The following is a 12,033-nucleotide window of genomic DNA, read 5'->3' on the forward strand; positions in this document are numbered from 1 at the left end:
ACTTTATCCTGCACATCAGTGCCTGAGCGCGACCTAGCGGCCTCCCCACTCTGCCAGTTTGAGCAAGTCTCCTACTTTCTAAAAGTTAGTACACTCAACAGTTAAGATGGGAAGTGTAATAGCTTATTGATTAGTAGAAATGCTGAAATATGCTAAATTATGTTTGCACATTATCTGACCATACTTAGCATTAAAAGTCATTACTATTCTATTAATTACTGCTGTTATTATCTATAGAGCTTTGCCTCCCAAAGTCCCATATGCAGGGTGATGATGGTTCATTGCAGCTCTAATCAGTTCACAGTTACCTTGATGACTTTATTTTACTGAAAATTGTTTCCTCAGCACCAGGCCCCTTGGAACCACGTTTCTATGTTCTGTTTCTGTGAATCTGACTGCTCTAGGAACCTCATGAGTAGGAATCCCACATTACTGTCTTCTTGTGAGTGGCTTATGTCATGCAGTGTACTGTCCCCCACGTTCACCCCGATGCAGCAAGTGATGGATTTCCTGCCTTACTGTGGGGATAAGGGCAATATCCCATTATCTGTGTGCTCTGACTCTGTTTACCCACTGATCAGTCCATGAACACCTGGGCTGCTTCGAGCTCTTGGCCATTGTGAATTGTGCTGCAATAAATGGGTGTGCAAGTAAGGGTTTGAGACCCGGCACGTGTACTCAGAGCTGAACTTGACTCATCACTTTGTAATTCTATTATTATTTTTTTAGGAACTCCAGGCCCTTTCTTTATTGGTTGTACCAATTACATCTGCACAAAATACATCCTTGCCAACACTTGTAATATTTTCTTATTTAATAATTTTTACTAATTTTTGGAAATAAATAATTTTAAAAGCCCGTGTTACATTGACCTGAGATCTGAAACAGAGAAGGAAAGCCCAAGGGCACAGTGTTTACTGGGGTCTCACTGACCCACCTGCCTGCCCCCAGGGCTCCCAGAGAAGAATGGGGACCTCCTGACTCGGCCTGTCCTGTATCCCCAGTCACAAAGCTCCCTTCCGGCACCAGGCACTCCTGTGTTTCAGGGTGACATGGGCTCCTGTCCCTACAGGCCTCCTGGCTGATGGTGTCTTGTCTTTACCCAGGCTGTACCCTCAGGACCCCTTATCCTAACTTTTCCTACTGTCACAATTGTCCCCTTCCTGAGTGGCTCCCAGAATGCTCCTCTGTGACCCATTACATCTTAACGTCTTCCTCAGAACTGGCCGTGCCTTCCTGGTGTTTGCATGGAGCATTTGGTCATGGCTGGGGACAGACAGAGGACAGGCCCTGTGGGCACTGGTACTGCTGGGATTATTAGGACTCAGAATGTGGAATCTCCCTAACTGACCAGTGGATCCATCAATTAGGACAGTTTAGCATTGGAATTGATTTGAAATCTCTCAATATTTTTTAAACAATAGATAAGAGTAGGAACTTTCTTTGATTTGATATAAAATGTCACTTGATAGTCTCGATACGTTAGATTAAGTAGAAGTTAGGAGTGGGGTCCTAATCTTCCTCTTGTCACAGGTTTCTCTCGGGAACCAAACACCTCTGATTTCTTCACAATTGTCTCCAGCCCACTGACTTTTCTCCCTCCACTGCCAAAGGAGCCCTGGCACAGCAGGCATCATCTCACACTAAAGATGCTCCCTAACCCACCTGAGTAGTTTGTTAATTCATAGTCCTGCACACCCAGGGTTACTTGCTGACCCTTGTCTCTGTGCTCAGAACCGGGCTGACAGAGATCAGCAAACCAGACATGGCCTGGAATTAAGGAGCCAAATCCCAGGTGGCTTCCCATCAATCACTGAGTATACATTTCTATCCCCAACCTTGGTGTTGCTGCAAAGGAGATGTCAGAGTGCTAGCAATGCCGATCGTTGAGCAAGTCCCTTGAGTCTGTAACATTGAAGCATGGCTTCATTCTTCAGAGTGGATGTTAGGGCAGGAAGCTGGCCCGGCCTGGTGACTTGCCATATCCTTTGTGGGCAGGACCAGCGAGGCTCACTGGGTATAAATAACCCCGGGCTCTGCAGGCCGCTGAGTCCAGCTCCTAATTGCTCAGTGTTTTCTGAAGCTGAATGCAAAGCAAAGTCCACCATGAAGCCAGTCCTGTCTGTCCTGCTGGTCACTCTGGCCTTTTGCTGCTATGAGGGTGAGTATCATATGTAATTAAAGTACAAGTAGCTCTGGTAAGTAACCTTCTCTAAAGTAGGTGACTTATTAAGGGCAGTGCATGAGTAGATCAGAATCCACACCTTCCACACCACTGGTGGACTAGTCCCCAGCCGTCAGGGCTCATTGCATCAATTCCTAATGATCTGGAACTTTCTTAGTCATCATGGCAGGCTAGTTTTAAGGGTTCTTCATTGGAAGCCTCATCCCTGTCTGTGTTCTACGTGTCAGAGCAGCATGATGTAATGGAACTTGGTTGTGAGTCATGACTCTGCCACTCAGCAGCGCTGTGACCTTGAACAAATGCTTAATCTCTCCAAGTCCCCTGTTGTCCTTGCTTTTCACAGCTGCCGCCCAGAGTGGCTCTGACAGAGCAGTGAGATGCCGGGTGTCAGAGGGCAGCTCCAGGTCCCGTCTAACGTTCTGCTTCCCTGGGTCTTTTAGGTGCCGGTTGAGTCCACAGCCTGTGAACTCCTGGATTCAAACTCATACGATGTGCAGGCTGGAGGGGCTGTTGCAGAGTTCTCAGTTCAGGAAGAGCCGATGTTCTCTGAGTCTCCGAATGATCAATCTTCCTGTGGGCTCTGAGAACCGGCAGCCCTCAGTCAACCAACACATTGTGCTTCTTCTCTAGGCATCTGGCCAGGATTTGAGACCCCAGTGCCATCCTTAAGGTGGCAACTGCTACATTTCTGGGCTCATTCTGAGCATTTATTCAGCAATATTTTGGTGTGACTTCACTTCCTTGGCACTGGCCCAAGTCCTTTTTGAGTCATTCTCTTTCATCTGCCTTTCTGAACCTCCTGCTGTTTCTCCGTGTGGCCTCCAATCTGACGCTCTCACCATCTCCGTGTAGCTGCTCTCTGGTCCGTTCCGATCACAGCCTGGTAGGGCACGTTCTGTGCAGCAGGTGGTGACAAAGGCTTGGTGGAGGGGTGGAGGACCTAGACCAGAGAACGTGGTCACTTCAGGTCTCAATACAATCCCAGTGGGGTTGGTAGTAAGCTCCAATTCCCATCTCCCACCTTCTCTAAGAATTCCATACATCAGTGCAGAACACAAGAGCCATCATGACATGTGCATAATTTCAGATGTGTGAAACTCAGAGTCTTTTTCTCAGAACCTCTTTGGCAGTCTTCATCCAATGACATAATCCTATAGTCTAATTTAGTCTCAAAAGAGCCTCTTCTAACATTAATAGATTTCCTCACTCCTTTCCAGATTTAGTCTCCTTTCCTTACCTCTGGTAAGTTTTGACTGCCATTCACTTGAAAGACTCATTACTAACACCTCCTTTCTTTTCATATCCGGGCTAAAGAAGGTGTCACTGTATTGGCATGCAAAACTTAATTTTTGAAATCTAGAGAGTTGAATTTTAGTAAAGCAATAGAGTCTTGGGAGTGGCAGGTGTAATTCACAAAGGATAAACCTGAACTAGGGTTCGGTCAACTAGCTTTCCAGACAGAGCTCTGCGGCTTGCTCTGGGATCTTGAGTGAGTCATTACTTCCAGGATTTTGCATTGTTCTGGGCACTATTAAGGGATGTGACCATAGACTCCCAGGTGTTTCTGTCTGGTTCCAAGATCCAGCACCACAGGGAAAATGTAAATTTTTTTACATGACTTGTTATTTTTTTCCATCTGCTCTAGCAAATGCAGGAGACGTCTGCCCAAATGTGGTTACCGAGGTAGGAGGACTGTTTTTTATCCCCACCTCCATCTACAAAAGCAGTCTTCAGAAATACGATGCCCCTGAAGAAGCTGTTGAGGCCAAGTTGACAGTGAAGAAATGCATAGATAACATCTCACTTTGGAACAGACTAAGGGTTCTTGGCGCTTTGGTAATTTCTATCTTCATTGTCATAGAGGCTGCCACTCAGCAGCACAGCCAGGAGGGAGGTTAGGGTGCTGCTCTGGGGACACAGGGTGTGAATTCAGCTACCTCTCTGTTCACCTCAAATCGAGTGGCCCATGCCCATCAGCTCCATGATAAGGTGGCACATGCTGAGCTGGACTAAGGCTGCACACAGCGCTGGGCATGTTCGTCCTTCTCAGGTCACCTCGCTGGGCACCAGGTTCTCCATGGTGTCCTGAAGAGAGGAATAGCGAGGCTCACAGGGTGTGATGGGGCAGGGCCAGAGATTCTAGCCCCCAGCAGGACAGACCCCTCACTCAGTGGCATAGTCCTTGGGACTCTCACGGGAGGACTGGGAGGGAGAAGAGGACACAGCGAGAGGGAGAGAGCCGGCCCCGACCTCTGTCAGGATGGAGGGGCAGCTGCTGGGGGCTCTGCCAGCTCTCACAGAGCTGAGGTCACCCCTATACCTCACCCCACGGTTCCCAGCCCGGGGACCGCATCCCTCCCTGTGTCCTCTGCAGCCCCGTGTGGAGCTGAAACACTTCAATCATGTCCTCATGGAGAGATCACACAGATGTAAAGGTGTCTCTCAGCATGTCTTCCCTAGAATTAAGTCAGGTTTCACATAAATGTCCTCACTAGCTGGATTCTCAGTGTGGGAAGTCCATGTGCCATGTGGGGAATGTCCACCCCTGGAGGTGGGACATCTGTAGGCAGAAAAACCCACATCCCTTCCCACCCCATCCTGGTCCCTCAGTCCCGTATTCCTGTTCAGTGACAAGTGGAGTCCTCGTCTTGTGACTCAGAGAAAGGACACCGGGCTGCTCTGCCCAACTCCTGAGCCTCCTCCTTGCTCCACTAGAGACCTGAGCCCTTCTCTGGGGTCACACAGGGTTTATCTGCAGAGTGTGGACATGGTTCTCTCCTGACTCCCATGGTCTGTGCAGACTGGACCAGGACTATTGAATTCCCCACACGCACGGCTACCTGCCTGGTGCTTCCTTTTCCCTTTGCTGATTGCAGTTCCTTCCACATCTGGGTTGTGAAGTATAGTCTGTGTTAATATGTCATCTCCACGGAAGCATGACTTACATCCCTTTATCTTTTTTCTATTTCAGACTAGAATATTAAAGGAATGTAACAGTTAGATGTAACTATCTTCCATGTGAGGTTCCTGATGTTCAATGATGACCTGATCTTTCCAGGACAATGTGAAGGTTTCAACGTCTTGCTTCAATAAATTTTTTTCTTGCGCTTCGCTGCCTGTCTTGTTTTATCCAACAGTCTCTGGCTTGAGTTGGGTGGTTTCATCATGAAGCGGTCTGTGGGTGGTTTCAGGAGTAAAGTAGGGAGACCAGCGTCCAGGTACCATGGCGACTTGAGTGCAGGGGTCCCGGCAAGAACACGGGCTCAGGTGCCTTCCTGCGTGACCCCACAGACTACCCGGTCACGTGGCCCCGAGGGCGGGGCAGTTGAGGGTAAAGCATGAGAAGGCCTGCTCTGGGGCGCGGACTGCGGAGAGCACAGTCTGACGGCAGTTACATGGTTCCCACCTAGCAGCATCGCTGCTACTGTGCCTCATTGTCAGCACAAGCCTTGCTCCATCCTCACCGCATCCCTGGGGTCAATGTCCTGATGTCCTTGTGTGACATGATCTCTGTCCACTTCTCCACTTGTAGTGAATCCGCAGGGTCAACCTTCGCTTACTTCCTGCTCTCTGCACATGCGCATTACTCACCTCCACCCTGGCTACTGCTTCTACCCTTAGGGTCTCCCTATAGCCCCAGACACGGGGTCCATCCACATGCGGACAGCTCCATGCACACCATCCACACTCACTGCAGGAGGAACATGTTAGATGAGCAGAGTGGCTCCCCACCTACTCCTCTTCCATGAGCCCATGCAGGCTAATGGGCCCCCGTCCAATGAGGCAGCTGACTCAGATGATGGTTACATCACAGATCAGGATTGGTTTCCAGTGGTTGCTGTGACACACAGCCACACACTTGGTGGCTACAAATAAGTTTTTTATTACAGGTGTGGAAAATAAAATATAAATCTGTAACCTCTGCTGAAATCACAGTGTCAGGAGGCCATGCTGGCTCTGGAACGTCGAGGGGAACTTCTATCCCTGGTGCCTCCAGCTGAGGGCTGATGGCTGTCCTTGTCTGATACCCATATCCCTCCTATCTCTGCCCCTTGAGGTGACATTGCTGTATTGCTTCTATGTGTTTGAAAATCTGTTTGTCTCCTTCATATAGAATATATGAGATAGCATTTAAAGGTCACCAGAAAATTCAAGATCATCTTGCTAACTCAAAATCTAAATTCATCACATCTACAAAGTCTTTTCCCTGTGGCAGAGACATGACAAGTTCGCGTTAGGGTCTGGGTCTGATTGGGATCTTTATGAACCTACTTTAGCTCCTCTGCCTGCTGACTCTAAGAGTTCACTGAGTCCTGCCCCTCCACGGCCAAGCTTCCCTCCAACATCCTTTTGCAACATTGAAACAGTAAAGATCATGTGTTTCTAAATGTTTTAAGAAGACTTATTATTAGACCTACACCCTTTCTCTAATAATAAACTATATATTTATAGAAAATATGGTGGAGAAAATAGAAAATAAGTGTTATCTTCTATTAGCTATTGTATTTAAAGCTTTTATAGTAAATGTGATTACAGGGGAACAGTCCTCTTAAATTAGTCTCTATTTTCTGGAATGCCTTCTGTGTTCACCCACATCCTGTGCTCAGTGGACACAGGGTCACATAGCTTTTGCCCAGCCTGAGAAATGCAGCCTGGAATCGTGTGGGAAGGACAAGGTCCCCCACTGACATGGCACACAGGTTTGGACTGACTCTGTCCCCAGCTCCCCTCCATCTCATGTCCCTGCTCACCCAGACGCTGTGCTCAGCCATCCTATTTACATGCTATTCACTCATGCATGACTTTGGGTCACAACACTGCTCGTGGGCTCATCGTGGTCCCTTCCTTCTATGTTATCCATGCACAGGAGAGCTGACAGCCTTGTCTGCAAGGTCTGTGTAATCCCCTGCTCGGTGAAGCAATCTCTGCCTCTCACACCCTAAAATAAACCTTCATACACAGTCACACTGTACACTAAACACACCCTCACAAACATATTTTAACACATACCCAGACCATGAACAATTATACATGCACAGACACACCTAGAGACACAAACAAGGAGAAAACGCACACACGCACACACAATCACAGGCAGGCATACTCATCTCTCTGTTGTCACTGTATTGTTTTGTGATATAAGAGTCTTATGACAAAGCTCTTTTGGGAACATTAGCATAAATTAACAATATCAATAACAAACACTATCAATCATTGTTAATATTTTTTAAATGCTTAAGAGTTTACAATCATGGAGACCCCTATGGGCAGCCATTGTCCTGGAAGCTTACAAGTCATGTCTCACTTTGTCCTGATGGGTCTCCACAAGCCAAAAGACTGTTACTGCCATTGGATGTGTGACCAAGGATGTCCCTCCACTGGCCTTCAGCCTGGCTGTGTGTCTTCTCAGCATCAACTGGGAAGATTTCAAAAACAAGTGATACACAGGCCTTAGTCCAGGACCAATGTGAGTATTTCTGCGAGGAAACCCATGAGGTCCCCATCCCCACCTCCCCTGCTGCGGGTGCAGCACCACGTGACTGTAGAGGCCATGACAGCCATGAACTGGGGAGGACAGCAAGACTGTGCATGAGCCAGAGACTCCCAGCATCCCCAGGGGGTCACCTGGAGACCTTTCCTTGGCCACTTCTCTAGCTCTGCAAGGTGGGCACGGCAGGGCATTTATTGGTATTAATGTGGTAACAGTGACAGATAGAGTCTCAGGCAGGAATGTGTCCTTTCAGAGCTGCTGATGGGGTGGAAGATGAAGTGACACACAACCACAAATGCTTGGTTGGAAAGGATGGGGCAGGGGAGTGAGGTAATGGTTAGGGCCTCTGATCGAGACGATTGTGAACATGGATGGTGGTAAAATAGAGACTGTGCTGTAACCCATGTCAGTGAATGTGCACTTAACAAGATAAAATGGTAAATTTCATTTTGTATATTTTACGAAAAAATAGAAAACTATTCTTAGAAAGCAGCTTTTTGAGAGACGGCCGAAAGAGACCTGCCCATGGGAACAAGTTCTGTATTTCAACCCCCTGAACACTCTCGGTGTGTTGCAGACACCTCCTGTCAGATCACGTCTGGTGTCAACTTTCTGTTTGATTTGCCTCCTGAGATTTTTTTTGCGGAAGACAGCGCCTGTGTTTAGAAACTCTGATTCAAACTCAAAGACTGAGTTTAGCAGCGACAAAGGATGCATCTGCAGAGCCTCCCTCTTTCTCTCTCTTTTTTAAATAGGCCTATATTTATTTTAAAAATTGAATTTTTAATTAATAACCTTTCAAACCTCAAAGCAGCAGTCTCACATAGGTTCAGCGATTCTTCCAAACATTTGAGGAATGAATATCAATTTTCCACAATCTCTATTAGACAATAGAAGAGAAAATACTTTCAAAATCATTCTATGAAGCATAATTACCCTAATACTAAAGCCAGACAATGATTCTAAAAGAAAACTACAAACCAATATTTCTCTTAAACAAAGATACAAAAAAATCCATAACAAAATATTAGCAAATCCAATTTGACAAAGTATGAAAAGAAGTACACATCACAACCAAGTGGGATTTATCCTAGGTGAGCGCACCTTGCTCAGCATTAAAGAATGGACCCATTTCAACAGGTTAACGAAGAAATATCATATGATAAGTCAATAGACGCAGAAAAGCACTTGACAAAATCTAGCCCCATCCATGATAAACACTCTAAACAAACAGGAACAGGAGGAATTTTCCTGAACTTGATAAAGACACTTATAGAACAACCTACAGCTAACACCTAACCATTATTTATTTATTTATTTAAATTAATTTTAATGAGGTAACATTGATAAATCAGGTTACGTATGTTCAGAGAAAACATGTCTAGGTTATTTTGACATTTGATTATGCTGCATTCGCATCACCCAAATTCCAATTGTATTCTGTCACCTTCTAAATGGTTTTCTTTGTGCCCCTTCCCTCCCCCAAGCCCCTCTCTCTTTTCCCCCCACCCATCACCCCCACACTCTTGTCCATGTCTCTGAGTCTCATTTTTATGTCCCACCTCTGTATGGAATCATATAGTTCTTAGTTTTTTCTGATTTTCTTATTTCACTCAGTATAATGTTATCAAGATCCATTCATGTTGTTGTAAATGATCCGATGTCATCATTACTTATGGCTGAGTAGTATTCTATAGTATATATGTACCAAAACTTTTTAATCCTTGTGTCCACTGACGATCACTTGGGCTGTTTCCAGATCTTCGCTATTGAGAACAATGCTGCTATAAACATGGAAGTGCATTTCTTCTTTTAAAACAGTGCTATAATGTTCTTGGGGTATATTCCTAAGTGTGATATAGCTGGTCAAAGAAAGTTCGATTTTTAATTTCTTGAGGAATCTCCATACTGTTTTCCACAGAGGCTGCACCAGTCTGCATTCCCACCAGCAGTGCAGGAGGGTTCCCTTTTCTCCACATCCTCGCCAGCACTTATTCTGTGTTGTTTTGTTGATGAGCGCCATTCTGACCGGTGTGAGGTGATATGTCATTGTGGTTTTAATTTGCATTTCTCTAATGATTAGTGATGTTGAGCATTTTTTCATATGCCTACTGGCCATCTGTATGTCCTTTTTGGAGAAGTGTCCATTCATTTCTTTCTCCCATTTTTTTGATTGGATTGTTTGTCTTCCTGGTATTGAGTTTTACAAGTTCTTTATAAATTTTGGTTATTAACCTCTTTTCAGATGTATTGTCAAATATGTTCTCCCGTTGTGTAGTTTCTCTCTTTATTCTGTTCTTATTGTCTTTAGCTGCGCAAAAGCTTTTTTGTTTGATACAGTCCCATTTGTTAATCCTGTCTTTTATTTCACTTCCCCGTGGAGATAAATCAGCAAATATATTGCTCCTATAGATGTCGGAGAGCTTACTGCCTATGTTTTCTTCTAAGATGCTTATGGTTTCACTGCCTACATTTAAGTCTTTTATCCATTTTGGGTTTATTTTTGTGAGTGGTGTAAGCTGGTGATCTAGTTTCATTTTTTTTGCAGGTAGCTGTCCAATTTTTCCAACACCATTTGTTGAAGAGGCTGTCTTTACTCCATTGTATTTCCTTACCTCCTTTGTCAAATATTAGTTTTCCATAGAGCTGTGGGTTTATTTCTGGGTTCTCTGTTCTGTTCCATTGATCTATATGCCTGTTCTTATGCCAGTGCCAGGCTGTTTTGGGTACAATGGCCTTGTAGTATAACATGATATCAGAAAGTGTGATACCTTTCACTTTATTTTTCTTTTTCAAGATGGCTGAGGCTATTCGTGTTTTTCTTTGGTTCCATATAAATTTTTGGAATATTTGATCTATATCTTTGAAGTATGTCATTGGTATTTTAATTGGTATTGCATTGAATTTCTAGATTGTTTTGGGTAATATAGACATTTTAATAATGTTTATTCTTCCTAACCATGAGCACAGTATATGCTTCCACTTGTTTGTATCTTCCTTGATTTCTTTTATCAATGCTTTATAATTTTCCGAGTACAAGTCTTTAGTCTCCTTGGTTAAGTTTACTCCTAGGTACTTTATTTTTTTGGTTGTAATAGTGAAGAGGATTGTTTCCTTAATATCTCTTTCTGACTGTTCATTGTTGGCGTACAAAAATGCCTCTGATTTCGGAGTATAGATTTTATATCCTGCCACTTTGCTGAATTCATTTATCAGTTCCAGTAGTTTTTTGACTGAGACTTTAGGGTTTTCTGTATACAATATCATATAATCTGCAAATAATGATAGTTTTACTTCTTTTCAACTTGAATGCCTTTTATTTCTTCTTCTTGTCTGATTGCTGTGGCTAGGACTTCCAGGACTATGTTAAATAAGAGTGGTGAAAGGGGACACCCCTACCTTGTTCCTGAACTTAAGCATATTGCTTTTAATTTTTGTCCGTTGAATATGAGGTTGGCTGTGGGTTTCTCATAGGTGGCTTTTATCATGTTGAGGTATGTTTTCTGTATTCCCACTTTGCTGAGAGTTTTGATCATGAATTGGTGCTGGATTTCATCAAATGCTTTTTCTACATCTATTGAAATTATCATATGGTTTTTCTCCTTCTTTTTGTTTATGTGATAAATCACAGTGATTGATTTATGAATATTGTACCAGCCTTGTCTCCCCAGAGTAAATCCCACTTGATTATGGTGTATGATTTTTTTCTATCTATTGTTGGATCCGGTTTGCTAATATTTTGTTGAGGATTTTAGCATCTATATTCATTAGAAATATTGGCCTATAATTTTCTTTGTTTGTGTTTTCTTTGCCTGGTTTTGGAATCAGAATTATGCTTGCCTCATAAAAGGAGCTTGGAAGTCTTCCTTCCTCTTGAATTTTTTGAAATAGTTTGAGAAGGATAGGAGTTAGCTCTTCTTTGAATATTTGCTAGAATTCAGTTGTGAAGCCATCAGGCCCCGGACTTTTCTTTGTTGGTAGTTTTTTTGATAACTGTTTCAATCTCATTAGGTGTAATGGGTCTGTTTAGGTTTTATTTTTCTTCCAGATTTTTTTTTTGGAAGATTGTATGTTTCAAGGAATTTGTCTATTTCATCTAGGTTGTCTAGTTTTTTGGCATACAGTTCTTCATAGTATTTTCTTACAATATTTTGTATTTCTGTTATGTCAGTTGTTATTTCTCAACTCTCATTTTTAATTTTATTTATTTGAGTCCTCTCTCTCTTTTTCTTGGTGAGTTTAGGTTTATTAATCTTGTTTACCTTTTCAAAGAACCAGCTCCAAGTTTCATTGATCCTCTGTATTGTTTCTTTAGCCTCTATATCATTTATTTCTTCTCTGATCTTTATTATTTCCT

At 43.8% G+C, this 12,033-nt stretch overlaps 1 protein-coding gene across 1 annotated transcript in view; it reads left to right on the top strand.

The window, feature by feature from the left end:
- The first annotated feature begins 2,067 nt into the window (after positions 1–2,067).
- LOC136320896 (secretoglobin family 1D member 2-like) overlaps positions 2,068–12,033 on the top strand; it is a 181,066-nt gene continuing 171,100 nt past the window's right edge. Inside the window, exon 1 of the mRNA XM_066254040.1 lies at positions 2,068–2,161. Coding sequence (XP_066110137.1) covers positions 2,107–2,161 — 55 coding nt within the window. The 5' untranslated portion in view covers positions 2,068–2,106. The remainder of the gene's footprint in view (positions 2,162–12,033) is intronic.

This window comes from Saccopteryx bilineata, chromosome 1 (genome assembly GCF_036850765.1).
Source record: "Saccopteryx bilineata isolate mSacBil1 chromosome 1, mSacBil1_pri_phased_curated, whole genome shotgun sequence".
Classification (NCBI taxonomy): Eukaryota; Metazoa; Chordata; class Mammalia; order Chiroptera; family Emballonuridae; genus Saccopteryx; species Saccopteryx bilineata.